This window comes from Periophthalmus magnuspinnatus, chromosome 5, assembly GCF_009829125.3.
Source record: "Periophthalmus magnuspinnatus isolate fPerMag1 chromosome 5, fPerMag1.2.pri, whole genome shotgun sequence".
Taxonomy (NCBI): domain Eukaryota; kingdom Metazoa; phylum Chordata; class Actinopteri; order Gobiiformes; family Gobiidae; genus Periophthalmus; species Periophthalmus magnuspinnatus.
Genome location: NC_047130.1, coordinates 7,265,048 through 7,290,422, shown reverse-complemented (window position 1 = coordinate 7,290,422; position 25,375 = coordinate 7,265,048). Strand labels below are relative to the sequence as shown.

At 37.9% G+C, this 25,375-nt stretch overlaps 1 protein-coding gene across 3 annotated transcripts in view; it reads left to right on the top strand.

Moving 5' to 3' along the window:
* Positions 1–25,375, top strand: part of tox2 (TOX high mobility group box family member 2) — a 183,304-nt gene that overhangs the window by 135,714 nt on the left and 22,215 nt on the right. For 2 of the 3 annotated variants that reach the window (XM_055221931.1, XM_033967359.2), the window contains exon 5: positions 22,252–22,470. The exons of the other annotated variant lie outside the window; for it this stretch is intronic. In XM_055221931.1, coding sequence (XP_055077906.1) covers positions 22,252–22,470 — 219 coding nt within the window. The remainder of the gene's footprint in view (positions 1–22,251; positions 22,471–25,375) is intronic. 3 annotated transcript variants of the gene reach the window in all.

Here is a 25,375-nt window from a genome sequence, read left to right as displayed (position 1 = left end):
TTTTTTCATTTTTTATTTCTCTGAAAAACATAGAAAACCATGTGCCCTTAGTGAGCTTGAATCTCCACAAACCTGACTCTTGTTTGGCTTGCTTGTTTCTATGGCGATGTTGTTGCTATAGTCTTCCAGACTTTGGCATAAAACTTACCTGTTCTGTTCTGAAGTATGTTTTTTTTTTTTTTACATCCATGGAATCAGACGTGTCTCCTCCAAAAAGTTGCATACTGCATTTTAAAGAAAAAATAAAAACAAAAAATAAATGAACACATTCATACATATATAAATTAATAATAAAAAAAAATACTTTAAAGTTAAGTGGTTAAAAACATTGCAAAAAATCTAGCTTCTAGCAAAATTGTAAGAACAAAGTAGCTTCAAAAATCAAATGCAAAATTAGTACTCATTAACCCAATTTTCTATGGTTTAAAATTCCTCTATATAAACATGCTTTTCTGTGCATCCTATAGTAATAAAGTATATAAACAATAAACACACCTAAAATACATTATATAACCAGGCTGTGGTCTATAGTGATGAGTGGTTAGATTTGCCAACAGCATCTACATTGTTTTTTACATTTTGTGAAGTTTGGAGGCTGATTTTAATTGCACTGAAACTCACTCACGTTTACCTCCAGCTGCCTCCGTTTCAGAATTTAGAAATTTATAATATTTTCTGTTTACAAATGTTTTAAGGCTTTTTTTTTTTTTTTCTACAAACTGTTGTAATTAACGTGTTTGGCTTTTCCAATATGGACTTTAAATTCGTCTGCACAGATTTCTTCCTCTAGGCCTAAACACGTTTGTTGAGATGAAGAAAAGCTATTTCTCTACCCAAAGACCTTATTTGAAGTTTTTTTTTTTCTTTTTTTAGGGATTAGCGTGTCTGCACAGAAATGATGGAAACGTCTCCCTTTACTACCACAGTGGGCCGATGGGGCGCACTTGTGTTCGGCATGGCTGATTCAAACCTATGATGTCCACTGATCATTGTTAAGCTCAAATCACTATGTATTTGATGTCCGCGGTAGATCTGTAGAACGGAGACAACGCTCTTATTTTTTCTTTAGAGGGAAAAAGTGATTATTTATTTTGAAATTGTCCCTTGCAGGCTAATGTAGCATTCTCGCCGCTCCCACTCCCATAAATGAACCATCACAGCTATAAATCAGAACACAAACAGCGACTTTGTTCCAGAGATTTATGTAACACATTCATGTTTTCCACTTCTTCATTTTAGTACTCCACTGGTAAAGCCTAGCTAATAAAAGGTCCTATTAATATTTCCTGTTGCCTAGCGACGGCAGGCAGCAAGTAATAGCATTCAGTGGAAAAATAGATGACCGATAAGGAAAAATTCAATTCTTTTCTCATCTCCTGGGAGAAAGGGCCTTATTTCGCGGGCAATGTGATATGAAACAGTAGTTGTGTATTAAGAAATATCTTTAAATAAATGTGGTTTATTTTCACATTTTAGCCTTAAGAATATTTTTGATTGCAGATTAGCAGAGCAGTGCATCGTTCCTCCGCTGTGATAAAGTCAATTAGTCTATTAGTCTGGCTAATGAGCGGATAAGGTGCTAGCTACATCAGCGTCTTATGAATCACATTATGGTAAAGAGGTGGTGATGCTAGCTAAGCTTTGATGAGACAGAGTACATGTATTAGCTTGATCATGTAGGTAAAAAAATTATAACAAACATAAATCCTTGCATTATTGTGTCCACTGTAAACCTCAATATTGATCTAAAACAACTTGACAATTGAACAAGCTCCATTGACTTTGTGCTAACGCTACTTACGTCAAGCAGCAGATTTAAAGCAACACTGCGTAAATTTAAAGGTGGCACGACATCTGCATGATTCCATGGAAATAGAAGGTTAAAGCCACACTTTGAAATATTGATTGACAAGTTTTATGCCATACTGTGGGATATTATAGCCAAAGGAACAACATTTCCATGGAGACAAATGAGTGGAGATCCTACCCCAGGCCAGGTAAGAGTCAGGTTTGTGGAGATTCAAGCCTGCAAGACTATGTTTTAGTCGTATTTTAGTCAATCTTTCATTAATTCAATTCATTTCACCCGAGAGTAGTTCAATGTAGAGACTGTTTTTGCGATCAAGATGTTTCAGTTTCCATCCAGAAGCCATTTTCAATTTGATGGTAGTGACTTGAAGCCAGGGAATTTATTCTACTTTGAGTCCGTCCCCAAAGGGAGGAGTTTTTTGCCTTTTATTTTAGTTTGTTCTTTGGCTAAAATATTACACGGTGGGGCTTTAAATTTATTTATATATTTTTTGTGACATTTTAACCTTTGTTTGTGACAGAGAGTCCCATTTTTTCTAAGAATCACAAGTATACAGAGAGGATGTAGGACAGGTCAGAGCAAACTTTTTGACACACGGGCCGCAGTGTGTTCTAAAAAAAAGGGCCGTGTGTGGCCCCTGGGCCGTAGTTTGCCCATGTGTGATGTAGGATGAAGGATTGTAAGGTTACTCAAACATGCATGAATCAATGAAAATACAACTCTAACCAAGCTAACGATGAAGCTAAACCAAGATAACATGGTCAAAACCTCACAGAAGTCCATTTTACTGAAGACGTCTCGCTAACCTGTTATGTACACAGAATAAGCACAGTTTTAATAACGTCTTATCAGGCTTATCACAGGTAACACAAGAGCTTCCCTACAAAGGCACACTACAATTTAGATAATTCATCACCTTTCTTTTCATAAACAGGCCTCATGTTGTTGTCATGGACCCGAGCTGCCGATTCGATCAGCTGCGAGGAGCTAAAGCTAACGAAACAAAGGGAGATGGCAGTGCAGCGATAGCCCGTGTTATGAAGGCGATACATAGATAAGGGATTTCATATTACACTTAGCCGCGGGCCCCTGCTGCGACTTATCAAGCCATGAAATCGTGTCCGTATTGCACTGTAGCCTATCTGCGAGCTCATCGGCTTATACGCGCTTTGCCACAGGGAGGAGGAGGGTGTGTGGTGGTTGGGGGTGGTAGTGGTGGTGGTGGTGGGGGGAGGCGGGTGGGCTGGTTGAGGGGTGTGAGGGGGCAAGCAAGGGACCGGACCCCCCGCCGGGATGTGGTTTAACAAAAGTCCAATCTGCTCGCGTGCACAAGAAGAGCCAGCACCTTTGAACTGACAAACTGCCGAGCTAATTCAGGAGACTGGGGCAGAAATAGGAAACTCCAGGCGGTATGGTGTGGATCTGATTTTATGTTTATGGATTTTTTTCTGGTTAAAGGATATAAAGTTAAAGAAGTTAACTTGTTAAACTGGATAAAGAAGTCTGTGTAGTTTATGTCAAGGATAAAAAAGTGTAAGTAGAAGACAAAAGATAATTCAGGATATTTGATCTGTCAGAATGCCACTTTCTTTTTTTTTTTAGCAAACATGTGAGCAGATAGAAATAATTACATTGTGCAAAAATATACTTTGAGGTGAAGTTCCAGTGTGCCAAAAAGTGGAGAGAGGGGAGAATGTAGGGGTAAAGTATAGGAAATGAATGGGAAGCACTTTAATTTTACTTAAATGTACCAACTCGATGTAGATACAAAAACGCACAGATACTCACAAACATAAAAATAAGGCTGTCCAAGTTAACTCAAGTTATTAACCAAATCAAATTAAAACATCAATCATGAATTAATAAATAAAATAAAAAGTGTGATTTATATGTTACATTTATAATTACTTTAAAGTCACTGTGCAATGTTTTGATTCACGATTACAGATTTCAAAAGTGCTTAATCTGATTATTTGTTCTGAATTAATTTACAGCACTAATAAAATATGTGGAAGATATGCTAATTATCCAGCTACTCATAAACATAGAGTCAGCTCAGATCTGGAGAACGATTCACAGCTATAAAAGATAGGTCAAAATACATACAAACTTTTTCCTATAGGGAGAATAAACCTTATCTTTAGCGTATTAGCTTAGCGTAGTTGTCACAATATTAAAATTTCAAACTGGATTTTTACTAAGAAATTCACTCAATACTCGATACCGATTACAATACAACAACAAAGATAATTACTTAAGTTTTTTATTAATTGAATGTAATTTTCATACACAGATAAAAGTACTTTCTTTACCTTAGCATGACGTCTTATGTTAATTCAGATATAGCTCAAATGTACACTAAAACTGTTCAGGAAAACGCAAATTCTGTCCTGTTAATGTTATGTTTTGCAGTATCGATAGTTTTGATATTAGTTTTAGCATCGATTAGTATCTGATTTTCTTTTGACAACTATACTTTTTATTTTTAGGTGTTTTATAGAACCATTTATGGATCATAATGTCCAAGTTATCTGTTAAAAAGTAATTTTCTAAAACATTAACGTCCAAGTGTTTGATCTACATAATGTCTAGTTATAATGTGACAGTCCGGAGCAGGGGCTGCGCCAGGGGGAATGGCCAATGCACCCCCATAGCTCCCCCCAGATTTTTGCCACGTTTCCATTGCATATTTGAACTAAAAATGTTCAAATGTGCTCTAAATGAGACTGGAATAAAAAAAATTCCATACTATGTTTTATAAATCACTACAGGGGACCCCCATTGAAGAATTTACCACCCCAATAGCCCCTCCAAGCAAAAAAGACTGGTCCTAAGCCTGGATAAATCAAAGCGTACATCTAGAAGGGCTTGCAACATAGTATATACTATAATTCGAAAGTTATGAAATAAAATTAGAACAAAAATGTTATTCACTTTTTGTAATAAAATCAACAATCCAATCCAACTTTATTTCTAATGCACTTTAAAAACAACAGAGTTGACCAGAGTGCAGTACACAACAGACATTTTAAAAACACAGATAAATGACAAACATACAAATAAATAACTACAAACTATACACTATAAAAGTCAACATATCACTGAAAAGCTAAAGAAAAAAGTGCGTTTTAAGAGCTGATTTAAAAGTAGAGAGTGACTCAGCCTGTCTAATGTGCAGGGGCAACGCGTTCCACAGTTTGGGACCAGCCACAGAGAAGCCACGGTCTCCTCGAAGTTTCCTCCTCATTTTGAGGAGCACCAACAGTGAAAGATCTGCAGACCTGAGTGAGCGAGCAGGAGCATAGGGATGAAGCAGGTCGGACAGATATTGTGGAGTGAGGCATTTAAAGACAAACAGAAGGATTTTAAAATCAATTCGATGAGAGACAGGGAGCCAATGTAGGGACACCAAAACAGGAGTAATGTGTTCCCGTTTTTTTGTACCGCTGCGTTTTGAACAAATGTACAGTACATCTCAAACAAACTGACTCTGTTTTCACACCCACAGGAAACACATTCACTTCTTTGCAATAATCACAACAGGTGCGATGTACACATTGTGCTAATGAATCTAAATTTGAGGTGTTACATAATCAGCAGGGGTAGAATTGATTCTAGTTCAAACTTGATTCTGGTAATGCTATTTGCACCTGTCATCTTTGCACCACCATATGACCCCCACCCTCGATCCCATACACGCATTCTTCAGATCTCTCCATTAGCAGTGCTGGATGAAGTACTCAGTTTTGTTACTTAAGTAAAAGTACAGATACAGAGGTAAAAAGTTACTAAATTGTAAGTATCTCATGAAAAAATCTACTTAAGTAAAAGTACCTGTTTAAAAATGTACTTAAAGAGTAAAAAGTAAAAGTATTTCACACAAGTGTTGTTAATTTTTTAAAGTGTTACATGTAGTGATGTAGATAATAAGAAATGATACAGATTTTGGTCAGCAGTAACTATATAAATCAATTTCTTAATTTTTCTTATGAATTTTGTATTTATTATTATTGTTTGTTCAAAGCCAAAGCTTGAACTCCAAAATTTTTGTCAGGACATTTTCACGAATATGGTAGAGAAGTATAGAGTACAGATATCTGCTCTCAAATGTAGTGAAGTAAAAGTAAAAAATATCCACTGTAAAATGTACTTACAGATACCTGAAATTTCTACTGAAGTGCAGTACTTTTACTTCATTACTTAGTGCTGTCACGATACAAAAATTTCAAACTTGAAGTAATAGACTCAATGCTCAAGACCAATTCCTCTTTATTTTGACAATACGTTTTTCAACATTAAATGGTAGTACTTTTCTATTCTTATATCTTCTATTCTATTCTTATATCTGTGTATCATTCATCCAGGTAGGTTCCATAGTTGTACAAAATCATCCTAAAGCTATTCAGAAAAGATTCATTTCTGTCCTGTGGATGTGACTTTTTTTAGTATCAATACCTGCTCAAATGAGTATCTAGTTTCGATGCTAGTTTTGGTATTGATTGGTACCTGATTTTCAATACTTTGACAACCCTAATGTACACACATCACCTCCATATGACCCCCACCCTAGCAACCATACATACAGCCGTCAGATATCTCAATGTTGTTTTCATTCTTTCCAGTTCATTTTTGTCAATGCGTAAAAAGCTAACACACACACACGCACACACACCCCTACACACACACATACACACACACACACGTACACACACACAGATGTCAGCAAGCTCATTAGCTGGAGCATAGAAGCCTTGGCTCGCTGTCAAGAGTCCCGACCGTCTCTACATGTCATGTCAAAGCAAGACTCTCTGATGCCGCTTTGTGAGGTGAGAGAGGGGAGAGACAGAAAATGAATAAAAAGATAGAAGAACAAGGGAGGGATAGATGGAGGGAAAGAAGCGGAGAGAAAACAAAAGCTAAGGAGGTTCTGACATTATGGGTAATGAGCAGCGAGGAGACAGTTGCCTGAGGGGGACATCATGACATCACTATCTGCAAATCAAAAGATGTGGTTGTTGTCAGAGAAGAGTTTAGTGTCGAGGCTTGGTACTGTACTTTGAAAAAACACAGACAGTTACAATGAAGTATAAGTACTATGAGGGAGTATTTGATGGGTATTGATGATGATAATGACATTGTTTTAAAACTTGAAGCTGTACTTTTAGAGAGAAATTGAATGGTGAAAAAACATTCCCTGGAGCAAACCCTATAGTCCGTTATTATAGTTTGTGTTTAAAATTTTAGATGAGTTCAAGTTGTTGAATATTAATAATAACCATTAAAAACACATTCATATTTTGTCAGATTAATTTGATTCCAGGAAAGAGCTGTAAACACAATTTTCATCTTTAAAAAAATTGTTGTAATGTCATATAGACCCAGACTATTGGTTGAAGAATTAAAGAAACTAGCTATGTCCAAATGTCCACCCTAGTCCCTCACTACATTGGGGTGCTGTGAAAAAAAGTCTAAAGGCTAATAACTTGATTTCTATAATAAAATATGATAATAAATCCATTTTATTTTTTTAAATAAAAATGATCAGATTTGACTGGCACTCAAGTATTTATGAAGTAACCATACAACCATACAAATTTTTGTCAAGCTGGATCTCACGTAAATAAATTATTCTTTTTTTAATCTGAGATGTGGAAATTATCACTCTTTTAACAACTCCAGTGGAAAGTGGCTAAGGAAAGTGGCTAACGCTAACAACTTTACACTTTAATGGTTTATTTAAGTGTGTGAGTGTTTTGTTCATAGTTAAGAATCAAAAGTGTGATAAACCAGCGCTTTTGTCTGCTTTCATTCAGTCGTATTGTGTCCAGTTAAAGACCTGTAGCCGCGCTGTTGTTTTTTCTGACTCTTGCAATGCATTATGGTCTATATTGACCAGTCTAGTGACCACTGGTGCCCACTACTTTTCAAGGGGCATTGTTGGAAATTTTGAGTGCACTACTTTTTCATCAACTGGACATTGGATCACCACAAAAAATGAGTGTATTTTGGGTGTCAGAACTTGTAAAAAATTGTCTATAACTTCACCATTTTATAATTAATGAATAAATAATAAAAGAAAATAGAGTTTATCTTATAAAAAAAGTGGCAGTTGTAGGTGAACACAAAAGATAGCCATGTTTTATAAAAAAAACAAAACAAAACAACAACAAAAAACAATATAAAATGGCCAGAAAAGTTGGCACAGACATTTTTGGCTTTGAGAAGAGTACAGTAGCTATTTCAGGTGTTGGAATAAAGTCTTTTTCACTTCAAACTTTTTTTTCCTAATTGCGTTCTTAAGTTGCTAGTTTCCGCGCTGTTGCTGTGTTTCTGCCAAAATCGTCACTTGATCACAGTTCAGCGCTGGAGCAGATACACAACTTTATGTCTTTTTCTGACGAGCTTGTAATTGCGGTGATGCGCGGTGACCTTGCGGTGTCTTGTTTTGGCAACTCCACGCCAATTACAGAGCTAATAAAGCAGTTTTATGGAGCGCTGGGTACAGTTGGTGAGTGGGAACAAATGCTGATTATTTACAAAGACTTAGGCAAAGTGTAAGTGAGCTTTTAGCTGGTTTTGCAGGTGTGATATTACGGGAAAGAGAAATAATTGGTTTGTATTTAAAGAAATTGAAATTGTGCGGGTCATTCATTAAGTTCTGTATGATTTCCATTGACCATGTTGGTGTATATAATCAAAACACAAAGATGCTATTGTGTTTGTGTTTCCCTCGTTTAGACTTCTACAAACTTAACTGACCCATGAAGGAAATTAGTTGGACACAGAAGTAATACTAAAGTAGTATTTTTAATGCAAAATTTTCCGGTGTGCTGAGAACATTCCCTGTTCTCTGTGACATAAAAGTATTGCTCATTAATGTGGCAGCACCGTACATTGTTGTATGTCCTGTTAATGCATTATTGACTTATCATTCAGTAGATGAAGGCTGGAACAGTACATTTTGGGGCTCAATATTTATTGTGAGTACTTTTTCTTTGCAAAAGTGGGGAGATTTGGGATGTTTTTGTTGTAATACAATAGGATTTGAGCTGTGGAGAGGTGAATAAGTCCCTTTTATAGCTAATTATTGGTACATTCTGCTGTTTATTTGTCGCAGCTTATGTCTTTTAATGAAACAGTCTATTTAAAAATGGTTCACTGGGATTATCTTGCATTATTTAAATCTTAATTAGCCGCATTTTATCACAAACCTATAAGAGAGCTGTGTAGTCATGTTTGGTGTAGCTGTCTCTTTGTATTTAAATGTTGATATAAAGCTTTGTGTGTATTTTCTAGGCAGTAGATTGACCAAAAACTAAATATCGGTATGGGTAAGATTGAAGACCGATAGCCCATGTGCTAAAAAGACCTAATATCGGCTCTTTTAACTATTATTGTTTATTGCAATATTTCTCTGCAGCTATATATCATGCATCATAATTTGATATCGTAGTTGCTGTTAGATAAGAAATGTCGCCAGTAAAGCTGATGCGCTGTTAGCATCCTAGTCATTGTTCACATTACCATGACTGTGAGCGAAGAGCCTAGAAAAGCTTTTACAAACTCATCGCAGTGAATAATTAGAATTGCGTTAATAAAGTGAGGAATACCTTTGGACCGCTGCAAATCATTTAAAATGTGTTCAGATCAGTCCGCAATCCCTTTTCATTTCGATAAGAGCTTTGTTAATAAAATCTACCCAGCCTCTTTAAACAGCCTCTCGCCTTCCATCAGATTGAAGTCACAGCAAGACAACCCAGCATTCTGCCTGCATTTTCATTCTTAACCAGCGTTTAATTCATAAATCCACAGCGTTAATAACTGTCTCGCAAATGACCCTCTTGGGCATCTGTACGCCGCACTGATAGACAGAAGAGACAGCTAAAGGGGGATGAAATGAAGGAGGAGAGAACACAGTAGTTAGCGCTGTGCCCGGAGGCTGAATGAGAAGTGGCCCCGCTCCCTCCTCCAGGCGTGTTTACTTCAGACAGATCAGTCGGCAACGCTCGCCTAATTAAAGCTGTCACGACCGGGCGCCCGCGGGGATAATGTTCTATTATTATAGTCATTTGTTTCAATTAAACGCCGGCTGATTTTACAATAGCGGCCGCGGACCTGTGTGAATAAGCCATCACTCCAAACAAGATGGCTACAGTCGGGAATGGAAGTGTGTGGATTTTAGCCTATTCAAACGGCGCAGGCTTACAGGGAACACATGCTGGGCCTATTATAATGGATTAGCAGGTAAAAGCACCAGGCGATGTGACCTTAGAGGAGAGCTGAGTGACATAGAGCAGATATTATAAGGCGGAAATGAGCGTATTGAAATAGTTTTGCGAGCGCTGCAGGGGTTTGTGTTGTGATGTAAGGGGAATGTATGTGTTGTTGTGCCATATTTTATACACTGTGGACTTGGAGGTATTCTGATTCTTCTGATCTTACAACTAGTGTGGCCTGCTAAATTTGTTAAATATAGACGACAGGCGTTATTGACCACCAATAGACCGCTCAATAAAATGGGTTAACATTAAAATAAAGGTGAATTTCATGTCCCTGACCCTTCCTTCAATGCTAGTGCGAATCCCATCTCCAGATTTTGAGCTAGGCTTGGTCAGGACTTCCTTAGCTGCAAGATTTTTTACCAGTTTTGCTTGTTTTGTGTCTGCACAGAAAAGCGCAGGCAGCCTGAGAATCAAATCTGAACCCTTCTTGCTGTGAGGCGAGACAGCTTGCCATTTGTGCCACTTGGAACTAAAAATATAGATAGGTAATTCTAAACAATGTATTACTAGATGGGGACTTTTCGCACATCATCACCAATAAGCTTTTGTTAAATTACCCCCCTGAATTTACATCCCATCAACATGCGTAACAATTTTTACACCGAGTTCCATCTGGAGACTGTATGAAGAAGTTGACGAAGGGAGTGTGACGTCACCAATAGCGTTCGGCTCCAGTCAAATTAAGCTCATTGAAGCTAATTTGTCTCTTATTAATGTTCATACCTTGATTATGGACACAGTAGCAAAATAAAAATACCAGGATTCTGTAGAGCGGGTTAATACAAACACTTTAAGACCAAAATGACGAGCCTGACAGCAGTAGTTACGGAGAGAGGGGTGATAGTTTCCTAATTTAAAGTGAATTGGAGCCACAAGCGCACCCATGATTGCTTTCGCTTTTGATTATGGCGGCTATCAGGTCAGCTACGTCCATTTATATATACAGTCTATGTAACTAAGCAAATAGGTTGTGGTTGCTGCAGTTGGTCAGGTCTAGGTTCAGCAAGAGTCTGTGCTCAAAGAATGAGGTCAGCTGACACCTGAATATACTGAATGACCAGGTTATTCCGTCAATGGATTTTTTCTTCCTTGATGGCACGGGCATATTACAAGACGACAATGCCAGGATTCATCGGGCTCAAATTGTGAAAGAGTGATTCAGGAGCATGAGACATCATTTTCACACATGGATTGTCCACCACAGAGTCCAGACCTTAACCCCATTGAGAATCTTTGGGATGTGCTGGAGAAGGCTTTGTGTCAGACTCGACCATCATCAATGCAAGATCTTGGTGAAAAATTAATGCAACACTGGATGGAAATAAATCTTGTGACATTGCACAGCTTATCGAAACAATGCCACAGTGAATGTGTGCTGTAATCAAAGCTAAAGGCGGAACAACGAAATATTAGAGTGGGTGACCTTTTTTTTTGGTGGTGACTTCTTTTTTTGGCCAGGCAATGCATTTTAAGTTTGCTTTACACTGCCTACTACTGTAAACCCACCTGTAAGTGTACAACTATTAGCGTTGAGAATTTATTTGGAATTTGAGCTAATGCACTGAAATAGAATTCTTGACCAGGGGTAGACTTTTTATTGCAGCACCTTGGATTGCAATCGTAAATGTAATTGTGGGCCAGTCGTGAAGGACTCTGGCTGTGGATCTCCTTGTGGTTAGATAGCACTCTCATCTTTACTGGTGTTCAAATCCCCTTAGCTAAATCAAACGGTGCGGGCGATTGGTCCGTCCTGTGAAGCCATTTTGGAGGTAAGGTCAGGAGGGGGGCCAGCGGAACAATGGCTCTGTGATATTCCATCTGGCTCACAATGTGCTGCCCATAATTGGAAAGCCTTTGTTATTTGACTCCCCATTTGACTATGATGTACAAGATGTGAATGCAGACCGGACAGCCAGAACATTGCAGGGGGAATCACATTCAGATTCCCAGGGAAAAAAAAGGAAAAAAAAGTTTACATTTTTCCTGTGTGCTGTCCAATCTGGTGGGTAAATCTGTGGTCTTGATAGTTTATATTTTGACATTTTCCAACTTCAATTAGAGTTAATGCATAAAATTACCCCAAAAACTACTATTCATATATGGCCAAAAGTCATAACCAGTTCAGTGACTTTAATCGTGCAATTCGACAACTTACACTGGGACTTTATCCACATTTGTTGTTTTTTTGGTTCTTTTTTTCAATTTTTCTAATTTGGAATGTAAAATAAAATATATATTAGTTGTCATGTTACATTTTCTTCTTTTAAATGCTTAAATTATGCTATTACTGTGACCACTAATCACTGGATGTAGGTCTTGTGCATCTTTCACATGGACACGTAAGTAGTTTATAAAGTAGAAATAATGCATTATATATGGCCTGTGACTTTTTTTTTCTTTTCTGTAAGCAGTAAAATCATTAATAATTAACACTTATTTTCAAACCATGAAAGGATGAGGTATTTAAATATATCAAACTCCTTCCTTTGCCACATTAGTATTCACATGCAGGATTTTTGGGGCCCATGCACAGCTTTTCAAATTGGGTCATATAAGGCTCTTTCTTAAAAGTTTGCGATCAACAAAAGATGCAGGCAGGTTTAGATGCAGTTTTTTTTTTTTCTTTTACAGTGCACTATTGTGTAGAAAAATCATAGACTGTATAAAGAAGTGGACTAAGTGAGTGTGACGTCACCCGTAGCGTTCGGCTCCAGTCAAATGAAGCTCATCGAGGCTAACTGTTATAGGGGCGAATTTGGAGAGTATCACGAGTATCATAGCAACCAAACAGCCAATCCGGAGCAAAGCTGTTGAAGGTAACGCCCCTTCCTGTCCACACTGCTGGTTTAGCAGGGAGCAGGTACTTAACAACGCCGTCAATCAAAGCTGTTGCTAACACTAGCGAGAGTGACATCGGGGAAAGAAGGTGCCTGATTTGTCTGTTATTAATGTTCATATGTTGATTTACGGACACAAGAGCAAAATAAAAACACCAGGATCACGTAGAGCGGGTTAATACGAACATTTTAAGTTTAAATGACGAGGCTCACTGCAACAGTTACCGAGAGAGAGGAACAATTTTTCAATGTAAAGTGAATTGGAGCCAGAGTCGATGTAGCCGGAAGCACGTCCACGCTCACTTTCTATTTGGAACGCAACAGCTAGCATGCTAGCTATGTCCATTTATATATACAGTCTATTAGAAAAACAATATTTACTCATTTATAAGAGGTAAGTTTGGTAATTCAGCTTTAGGGGGTTTCACAAAAGCCTCATAAATATGCTGTTTTATGATTAATACATTCTCTTCAAATGCAAGAATACAATCATTGAGAAAATAAATGGCATGCTGGGTCATTTATTTTACCCGCACTTTGTATAATAGTGTTTGGCTTGCTGTCCTCTTTCCTGTATTTGCAAAGGACTCTACTCTCCTGGGGCTGTATAACAAACAAGTAAATTGCCAGAGGTTAAGCACAGCTCTGACAATCCTCCAGGGAACTCTACATCCAACTTTATAAATAATCTAAATAAATACATATAGGCCACGGCTTTGATATGCTCTCAGCAAAACAACACCCAAACTGTCAGAATGAGGATACACAAAGTTTTTAAGTAGTTTATCATAGTGTTTAGTGAAGTGCAATAACTCTTAAATATGAGTAATATTTCTATGCAAAAGCCCACAGGGATAATTTTACAAACAAAACAAGACAAATGGAAATCATTAGTATTGTTTTGTATGATACGCAATGCAGTGAGGTCAGAAAAGTGTGTTACTCCAGACAGGAATGATAAAACATGTAAACAATGCTCGTTATAGGGGAGCAGAGATACACAGTGATGTTTGCATGTTGCTAATCCCAGTTACATATAATCAAATCCAAATAAAGCTAACATATATGGAATTATTGTATTAGTTTATTTCAAATGGACTTTTTTATAGCTCCCAGGACATGGCAGTAAGTTTTTAGTGAACCTGAAACTTCATATTTCTAAATTGGTGTGATTGTAACGGCACTTTTACATCGGCAGTAATATCCCATAACTAGAATAATAGGATCACCCCATAATTAGCTCTAATCCAGCCATCCATTTTTATTCTAAGCAGGGACTTCCAGACTTCTCTCACCCCAGACACTTCCTCCAGCTCCTACAGTGGGACCCCAAGGGAAAAAAAAGTGGATTTGTTAGAACTGTTGGATTTAGAATTGTAAAATAACTCTATAACTATACATAACTACACTTTTTTTTTCTTTCTTTCTTTTTTTTCATTTTTGTCCTTTTTGGCATATAAACATTCATAAAGACTGCAAAAGAAAATTGAATAACATTTTCTTTAGGCACGGAGCCCACCTGGACGACTGAGGGATTACACAGACGTTCAGAAAGGAATCTGATTAATTAGATGGAGCTGTTTACATAGCACTTCTATAATCTGATAACTAGAAATCAGATAATGCGTTTTACACAAGAGACCTTCAGTTGTTATGTCTCTTTGCCTCTGTTAATCAGTCTATTTCTTCAATTTTATTTGCATCCATTAATGAAGAGACACGTTATGTTATTACTTTAGCAATTGCAGTGGTGGAACATCACAAAGTAAAAATAATAAAGTACTGTACATAAGTAAAAATGTTAAATATCTGTACTTTCCTTTAGTACATCTTAAAGTGGATAGTTTTTACTTTTAACTTCACTACATTTGAGAGCAAGTATCTGTACTTGCTTCTCTGCTACATTGTGAACAGGACTGAAATGTAAAAGTATTTTTTTATTTCTGTTTGAGAGCTGCCGAAAAGGTTTATTTTTAATACATTTGTAATTAGATTCTCCATGTCCGGAGATCCGGTCGTCGAGGTCCCCGCCTTCGACTGCCGCCCGGATCTCTTCGAGGCCATGGTTTTCAACCGGAAAAAGGTGGTTTGCTCTCTCCGGGTGGGCGGTGAGTCTCTGCCTCAAGTGGAGGAGTTCAAGTATCTCTGGGTCTTGTTCATGAGTGAGGGAAGGATGGAGTGTGAGATTGACAGGCGGATCGGTGCAGCGTCTGCAGTGATGCGGTCGCTGTATCGGTCCGTTGTGGTAAAGAAGGAGCTGAGTCTAAAGGCAAAGCTCTCGATTTACCGGTCAATCTACGTCCCTACCCTCACCTATGGTCATGAGCTCTGGGTAATGACCGAAAGGACAAGATCGCGGATACAAGAGGCTGAAATGGGCTTCCTCCGCAGAGTGGCCGGGCGCACCCTTAGGGATAGGGTGAGGAGCTCGGTCACACGGGAGGAGCTCGGAGTAGAGCCGCTGCTACATGTCAAGAGGAACCAGTTGAGGTGGCTCGGGCATCTGCTCAGGATGCCTCCTGGACGCCTCCCTAGGGAGGTGTTCTGGGCATGTCCCACCGGGAGAAGGCCCCGGGGAAGACCTGGTACACGCTGGAGGGACTATGTCTCTCAGCTGGCCTGGGAACACCTTGGGGTCCCACCAGAGGAGCTGGAGGACGTGTCCGGGGTGAGGGAAGTCTGGGAGTCCCTGCTTAGACTGCTGCCCACGCGACCCAGCCCCGGATAAACGGAAGAAAATGGATGGATGTAATTAGATTAAATTAGATTACTGCAAAAAAAGGCCAACTGATTCAATTGTTTCCACAGAAATTCAGCACAAATCTTTATCAAAATCACTACATTTGAAACGTCATAAGACCTCAATATCTGCACAAATACTACTTTTAAAAAATTTTAAACGGGTATTATTTACTTTAATACTAAGTTGATTTTTTCTTGTGATATGTTTACTTTTTACTTTTTTTTTTTACTTTTTTTTTTTTTGCTCTGGTATCTGTACTTTTACTTAAGTAAAAAAACAGTACTTCTAACACTACTGACCAATTGCAATGTACTGAGGCTTGTTTTGAACATCGATACCACAAATGCTGATCATGACATACCACAAAAAACCCGATCGCTCTTTCATTTTAACCCTTCGCTCAATTCATTCATTTCATTTTGTCGTATAATTTCATGTTAATCTCTGCGCTCCTCATTGACTTGTTAGTCCTGTGACGGCTGCTTGTGGAGTGCTCAGTGGTGCAGTCTTGCCTCTTGAGGACAGACTTGCAGACATTACAATTAAGAATTAGCATACTGTACCTATGGCAACAGACAACCTTTGTCACAATCTTTCATAATATTTGTACAGGCAGCACAATCGCTTTGTTTAACTCTGATGTGCAGACGATGCCGCTAATGGTTTCTTCTAAATGGCACACTGATTACTATATTATTTTTATTTAACTATCAAGTTGCAGATGCTCTATAACTTTTATGTGTTTCTGTCTATTCGTGTCATAAATTGCGTTGTTAATATTCAGATATGAAGTAGTTTGAGGCTGTACATATATTTTAAACGTGCTGAAGTTAAGTCGATATAGAGTTTAATCCTGGTTTAGACTTTAAAATAGTATAAAATAGTCTGTAGTTCTGTATTGGTACTTTGATACTTTGCAGTGACATCATGTGGGTTATTTACTTATTGATTGTCTGAAAACTCAAGACATCATATGAAATTAACTTAAGCAAAGCATTTTCAGGAGCCTGTGATCAATATAAGAGAAAAAAAGAAGGGACTGTTGGCTAATGCTACCTAGCTTGTGACTGTAATGTTATTTGAGCGGGACTTGTGAAGTGAAAGTAAACACCTAAACTTTGCCCATAACCGATATGCTACTGGTATCGGATATTGGCGCCCATTCTGAAAAACTTCCTGGATTGGATATCGGCTTCCACATATTGGTTTCATCGATATCCCGGTTTGACTTGTACAGTGATGTAATGTTATAAGACTGTTTACTGGTCGTATAGTCAAGGCAAGGCAAGTTTATTTGTATAGCACAATTTGTACACAAATTCAAAGTGCTTTACAGAATAAGAAAGACATTAAAATCACACAAATCAAAACATAAATAATCACAAATAATCATCATAAAATTAACATTAAAAGAGAAGAGTGCAGAATAAAACCTTTCAGGTTCACCATTTTGAGCCTGGATTTAAACATTGCCAAAGTAGAGGCCTGTTTCACATCTTGACTGAAACGCCGATTCCCCATGTTTAGTCCTGACTCCGGGCACCAGCAGGAGGCCGGTCTCTGAAGTCCTCAGAGTGTGAGATGGTTCATGTGGCACTAACATGTGGGAGATGTACTTTAGTGCTCGGCCATGGAGAGACTTGTTCACAAGCAGAGCTGCTTTAAAGTCTATTCTCTGAGCCACAGGAGCCAGTGCAGAGACCTGAGCACAGGACTTATGTGTGAAGTACTTCCTGGTTCGGCCCAAAAACGCTCATATAAGTTGTTCTGGAATTACTTGACGGATATGTAACAGCTACATGACACATTTAGATAAGTTCTTTTTTATTTTTTTGTTTAAGGAAATAAATTCTGTTTTTAATCTCAGCACTGGTATAGGTTGATTTCAGGTACCAGAAGACGCTTAAAGCTCTAACTAAATGAAAAAGCTGGATTGGTGCATCCCTCATTTCAAATAGAACTGCTAAACTGGGGAGTGCCTGTGGATTAAAGAAAAGAGTGAGGGGAGATGAGGGGCAGAGTCTGGAGAAATAAAGAACAGCGTGATTGGTCTAACAGGTATCCACGCCTCAAACTCCGCCCCTGCCGCCAGGTGTTTATAATCAGAAACACCTGACAGTCCTGCATGATGTCACTTAGTACTTAGCCATTGCAATCGCCAATGGAGGCAGCACCTAATCAATTTTTGACCGTCTTTGACCAGAAAGCTGCAAATTTACCTTGTGCACACAGAAATTGCCCAAAAGGAACAGTAGGTAATGTGCTTAAAACACTGTGTAAGTTGATTTAGTGTTTAGTTCCACTTTAAACAGTACAAAATCACCTCATTTGTTTTAGTTTCAGCTAAATCAATTCTCCGATTGTGGTAAAACAAAACTCAGATTAAGCTCAAACTTGAGTAACAGAGCTTCAGACAGAGCAGTTAGCTCTAGTTAGCTTCACCCCCACACAGAGAACATTGAGGACATCAGCTGCAAAGTATCGGATAGTGAATTTGTTGTTGTTTGTTGAACCAGTGGAGAGCCAGAGCACTGTGATATTTCAGTTTTCAAAGTCTGCCTTGAGTAAAACTGTATTTGTCAGCCCTTTGCCAAAGCATGCTTCATCATATTACATTTTTTTCATAACTCATTATATAAGCCTTACATAACTATATTTTTACCCGCCCTAACATCACATAATTGTATTCAAACTGCATGAAACAGAACTGACAGGGACCAATCAAAACACAAGGCCGGTTACATCTGAAAGCTATGACATAATGGGCAAAACCAGTGACTAACGCTTTAAACTCATTTCAGATCAACTTCCATAACAAATGAGTATTATTGTATTCTTTGCCGTCTATGTAATTACAGTATTTCTTTGTTATTATACCAGTATTTCACCGTCATGACTCATATGTCAACAAGAACCACCCCGTGACCTTCCTTATTCTGAAAAATCTCCACAAAATGCTTCCAAAATTGCTCTTCGCCTCAAATGTATTCTTGAATTTGTTGGATTTGCAGTGCGATGACGCCAGCGGGCCCATGAAACATCTTATATTAAACATGGTGTGGAGCAGATTAAAGGGTGACATTATTGCCGAGAGACGGTTGCTATGACGACATGCCTGCTACAGCTATGATAGGCCATTCACGTTTGATTAATTACTTTTTCAATGCATCTTGGTTTGAGGACCCTTAAAGAGCAAGCGCCTATGAAAAATGGAAAATTAATGGATTTCTATTTCTTTCGTTCTCCCTCTTTTCTTTCTTTCTCTCGCTCACTCTCTTTTCATTTCTTTCTTTCTCTCAGTCTGCCTCTCTCTCTGACTGTCTCTCTCTTTCTCTCTGTTTCTTTTTTCTCCCCACTCTCTTTCTGTCTCTCACTCTTCCTCTCTCTCTTCCTCTCTCTTAAATCTTTCTCTATCTCATTTTTTTCTTTCTCTCAATTATCTCTTTCTCTCTCTTCTCTATTTCTCTCTCCCTCTTTTCTCTTTCTCCCACTCTTTCTTTTTTCTTTCTTTCTCTCATTTTTTTTCTCTCTGTCTCTCTCTCCCTTTCTCTTTCTTTTCTCTTTCCTCCCTCTTTCTTTTTATTTCATTCTTTTAAAAAATCTTTCTTTCTCTCTCATTCTCTTTCTCAATTGCTCTCCAAATCTTTCTATTTGAAAATCTTTCCTTCTCTCAATTTTTCTCTCCCTCTCTTTGTCTCTATTTTTCTCTCTTTCTCCCTCCCTCTTTCTGTCTCTTGAAATTTTTTTCTCTCTCATTCTCTTTCTCATTCACTCTCAATTTCTTCCTCTTTAAAAAATCTTTCTTTCCCTCAATTTTTCTCTCTCTCCCTCTTTGTCTCTATCTATTTTCTCTCTCTCTTTCTCCATCCCTCCCTTTTTCTTTCTATTTCTTTCTCTTTAAAAATCTTTCTCTCTTTCTTATTCTCTTTCTCATTCACTCTTCATTTCTTTCTCTTTAGAAATCTTTCCTTCTCTCAATTTTTCTCTTCCTCTTTTTGTTTCTATTTTTCTCTCTTTCTCCCTCCCTCTGTCTTTCTCTCTAAAAAAATCTTTCTCTCATTCTCTCTCTCATTCGCTCTCCATTCCTTTCTCTTTAAAAATCTCACTTTCTCTCAATCTTTCTCTCCCTCTGTCTTTATCAATTTTTTTCTCTCTTTCTCCCTCTCTCTTTCTTTTTATTTCTTTCTCTTTAAAAAAAAATCTCTCTCTCTCATTCGCTCTCCATTTTATTTCTCTTTAAAAGTCTTTCTTTCGCTCATTCTTTTCCTTGCTCTCTCTCATTGTCTCTGTCTATTTTTCTCTTTCTCCTTCGCTCTTTCTTTCTATTTCTTTCTCTTAAAAAATCTTTCTCTCTGCCATTCTTTTTCTCATTTGCTCTCCATTTCTTTCTCTTTAGAAATCTTTCTTCCTCTCAATTTCTCTCCCTCTCCTTGTTTCTATTTTTCTCTCTTTCTCCCTCCCTCTTTCTTTCTCTCTAAAAACATCTTTCTCTCATTCTCTTTCTCATTCACTCTCCATTTCTTTCTCTTTAAAAATCTTACTTTTTCTCAATCTTTCTCTCCCTCTCTCCCTTTGTCTCTATCTCTATAAAAATCTTTCTCTCTCATTCGCTCTCCATTTTGTTTCTCTTTAAAAGTCTTTCTTTCTATCATTCTTTTCCTTGCTCTCTCATTTTCTATCTATTTTTCTCTTTCTCCCTCGCTTTTTCTTTCTATTTCTTTCTCTTAAAAAATCTTTCTCTCTCTCAATCTTTCTCTCGCTCTCTCTTTGTCTCTATTTTTCTCTCCCTTCTTCTTTCTTTCTCTTTAAAAAAAATCTCTCTCCCTCTCTCCCCTTTTCCACTTACTTTGCTGTTTTTCGAGGAATTGTCTTTTAATCTGTTTAGAATCTGCAGATGACGTGTGGAGGATGGATGAGGAGGTAGGAGCTGGGTTATTTGGAATGCAAGAAAAAAGTAAAAAAAACAAAAAATGTAAAAAGGAAAAAAACCCTCTTTGTTCACAAGTGCCTTCTGCCTCCGAACATTGAACCCAGTGTCGTGTGCGTATTAGCACTATTTCAAAGCTAGCGTGCGCTTTTCATTTCTGACAATCTACTGGGACCAATTACGATTAGAGAGGGCGAGACTTCATCTACACAGCCCCAACTTGTTTTTATCAAGAACTCATATGCTAAAACCTGCTTTTAATTTGATCTTTTTAGCACGCCGCTAATGTTTTAATGTATTATTTAACACATAAATGTTGCATGAAGCTTACAAATGCGAGTTCATGGCTTTCTGATCTGTAAATTGCCAAACATTCACATTTGTGTGGGCATTAAAAGCATTCCTTTGGTCCGGGTTTCTCTTCTGTCTTGGCAAATCTCTGGAAAGAGCGTTTGATGTGGTTATTATTAAATATCTGCTAATGGTGCTACTGCTGCAAGATGGTAAAGCTGCTAAAGCTAAACTAAAGAGAGTCTAATGGTTTGGAAGTGAGATCTGGTTTCCAGCTGTGAGGACTGCTGTTGTTATTTCTGTATCAGCACATACCAGGCTGGACTAAGGCCGAACAATATAAAGCAAGAATCTGGATATTGCAGTTTTGTCTGATGCAATAAACGGCATCACAACAAACTACATATATATCACATTCAAAATATATTATAACTTCATCTGATAGAAATGTGCTGTTTTTCATGAAAATGTGTTTTTAAATAAAAAACAAACAAAAAAGAAAACATTGTATATGAATTTATTATCTTACTTAATCTTACTTTTAAAATAAGGCATGGACATTGAAATGAGATCACTGTCTAACAAAGAATGTTGTATTAAAATACTGCAGTGATCTAGATATTGCACTTCTTGACACTCATATTGCATCGTGCATCTTAGGGCTCCAGTATCATACAGCCCTAGACTGGACTATACTCCTTTGTTTTGTCTGGACATATTCCATCTGACTCAACTGGAAGTTAATGAAAGGACAAAACAAATAATGCACAAAATCCAGTGTTTTCAAAGTATGGACTGCAAAAGGTTTGAGGGAAAAAAAGTGATCATATCTGAAGGAGCGATGCAACAAACAAAATCATTCAAACCATTTAATACTGTCAACATGAAGCTTTTGTCACTCGTCCAACTCAAGTTGGAGTAGATGAAGGGTGTCAGAGAAGTACTCTGAGAAGTACAAAGTAAATGTACATGAGTACATGTAACTGAGTACTACCCATCTCTGTTCTCAACTACATTGTCATCTCCATCATTGGCCAGTACACCCATGTGATTTGTGTGCTCTGAGGAGCAGGGCGACACTTTAAAATAACTACACTTTAAGCAGCCTCAATAAGCATGAAGAAAGACGTCATTCATAATGGCCAAATAGTTCATTAAGAATGATTCAGGCATATTATTATCATTATAAATAATCATATCAACCTCAAGTAGTTAAAACGTCCGAATGATTCTTAATAAACGATTTGGTCATTATAAAATATGAATGTCTTTCTTCATTCTTGCTTCAGACTAGTTAAACTGTAGTTATTTTACAGTGGTACTGGAGCAGGTAGTAAAGCTGCTGTTCTTTTCTCACGCAGATGCAGGAGATGGCTCTGCACCAACAGCACCCAGAGGCCACCCATTATGAGCGTAGGCACCCAATGCTAAACCGCTCCGCTCCGATACTGCCCCACCCCATGAGCACCCTGTCCCAGCTAAAGCCTCAAGTGGGCTCCCCCTCTCCTCCTGGGAGCAAATCGGCCACGCCCTCCCCATCCAGCTCCAATCAGGAAGAGGAGACTGATCCTCATGCCAAGGTACGGCTGGGCGCTTGGAGAATGGATGATGGCAGTGAGGAGTTTTCAATTTGGCATGACATTTTGAGATTTAGCTGTTGAGGTGTGTTGTTTAACTTCAATCTTTGCGTTCATAACATAATCGTATTAGTTATACATTTTACTTAAAGTTGTCCTAGGTCCATGTTTTTACTGTACTGTAATGCCACCCTGGTACTTTTTTACCATGTGCTTATTTGTAGTTTATACACATCCTGGTGTAGTCCCATAGTAGTCATGATTTACTCAACTGCCTTATAGTCAGGTCATTGTTGGGAAGAATACTTGGAATGCATTAGAATGTATTTTGTGATGTATTCCAGTCCGATCAGAGTACTGTTTTCCGAATACTTATTGAGTTGCGTTATATTCGTGTAAAAACGGCAGCATGGGTTTACAACAGCTTCATGTTTTTGTTTGCATTTTTATATCTTTAACTAGAGAAGGAAAAGTCCCACAAGTATTTACCACAATGGCAGTGTTTTGTTTTTTTGTTAGTTTTTTCTCTCTCATTTACATTCCACATTTTTAATACTCACATTTTTAGATTTTAGAAAATAACTATTCTCAAAAATCTTAAATGTCTATAACTGTACTGGAATATAGTTATTATTCTGAATATGAATTTTTGGTACTATGTATGCTTATAATTGTGCTATTGGGCAAAAGTGTGATGTGTGAGTGATTACTGTTGGTCAGATGGGGCAGATGACCTTTCTTAAACTGTTTCATCTTGAGTTTTATCAGAACTAGTTTAAGACGACATGGTGTATTGTGTTGAAGTTACAATACTGTCTAAAAAAGAGCTTTAAAAATGATCATTTAGGCACCAAAATCTGTATTATTATTACCTGCGGTTAAGAATTGCTTGAGAACCTTGACAATAGTTGGCACGATTAGACTATAAACCTGTCATTTAGCACAAATAAGAATAAGATTAAACACCTAAGATGCAACGCAATTACTGTCTTACATTTTCTAAACATATGGCGAAATGAAGATGGAAGTCACTCCAGTCATACAGAGCCAAATAAGATAAATACGCTTCATATGTGAGCTACTGAATAGAGTTGATTTGCAGTAATAGTCCCTCCTAGTCCTAGGGTTAAAACCAACAACTCCATCTGTCATTGCTTTCCCATTATAATACTATATATATGACCTCACGCACTCTGCTTTTTACTTATACAAACCATATATTCACATACGCAAAGAACACTTGTTTATATTCGCGCACTAAATGTAAATCTGCAGTGATAAATGGCCCCTGGACCAGTGTCACCGTGGCGACGCTGTGTATTTTATCAGCCCAATGAATGTATAATTGAATCTGTCAGCTCCACAATATTTTTCACTCTGTCCATTAATGTTAGCTCATAATAATAATGCATACTCACAGCATCCTTTAGCAGAGAAAACCCCACCACCTAAACGTACACCGCGGCTCCGGCTCTCAGTGCTAGTGGATAAAAATGATTACCATCTTTCTATCAGTAAGTAATTCCATTTGCGCTCTCCAATTCATTCAGAGGCACATCAAAGCCAGGGCAGATACAGCGGACGATTTTAAAATTTCTCTCACCCGCTGACGGCATGAAAAGTCGCAGTTTATGACTTGCAGAACAACTTAAAAATGGAAGATTTGAAAATGTTTTGTGTTCAGAAAGTTGTTAGGGGAAATTCTTGCAAACATTAAAAAAAAAAAGTAAATCAAAAGTAGCTCGGTAGTGGAGTAGTTCAAGCTGCGGTGTGATGTTGGGTCTCGGAAATTTGTTGAATACGCTCCCCAATCTTCGCCCCATTACATGCTGTCCTGAGAAATAAAGCCTACAAAAAATAACGTAAGAAAATCACAGGGTTTGCTCAATTTAAGAATGGGAAAGATATAGTAACGACGCATTGTTGTAGGTCAGAAAATTTCAGAAAAAAAAAAAGTGCGACAATAGTTCAGTTGGTAGCGTGTTTGTCCACCGATACAAATGTAGCCGTTGTGATTCCAGCTCCTACAAATGAATACTGTCATTGTGTCCTTGGGCAAGACACTTAACCCGCCTCGCCCACAGTGTTTGTGTACACTGGTGTATGATTGTGTGCAAGCGGGTGAGTGCTTCTTTGATGTAAAGTGCTTTGAGTGCCTTGAAGGTGGAAAAGCGCTATATAAAATGTGACCATTTCCCATTATATCTGACCACATATCTGGCCACTACTGCATTCATATCATAGACCATATAGTAGAAGTGGACAAAGGCAGCGTTTGGCTTCAGTTAAAGGAAGTTTATCGAGGCAAGCAGTTATAGGGGCGAATTTCATATTTGGAATTCCGGAACGAAAGTATCATAGCAACCAAAGAGCCAATCCGGAGCAAGATTGTTGAAGGTAACGCCCCTTCCTGCCTGCTTAGCAACGGTATCAATCAAACCTGTTGCTAACGCCAGCAGGAGCGACCTCAGGGAAAGAAGGCGCCTGATTTGTCTGTTATTATCATATCTTGATATAGTGACAAAAAAGCGAAATAAAAACACCATGATCATGTAGAGCGGGTTAATATGAACATTTTAAGACCGAAATGACGAGGCTCACTGCAGCAGTTACAGTAAGAGGGGTGATAATTTTTCAGTGTAAAGTGAATTAGAGCCAGAGTCTATAGATTCGGAAGCGCATCCATGATCGTTTTCTCTTTGGAACCCGGCAACTAGCACATTAGCTATTTCCATTTATATATACAGTCCATGATTCGTATATAAGATTGTAAGTGTCTTGCCCAAGAACACTTTATCCAAGATTAAACTCCTCATACTGCAAGCCACAACAAAAAACAAACAAACAAACCTCACGTTTTTGTTCGATGTAAGTTAATATAAATTGTCCATATTCTCAAAATGTTGCA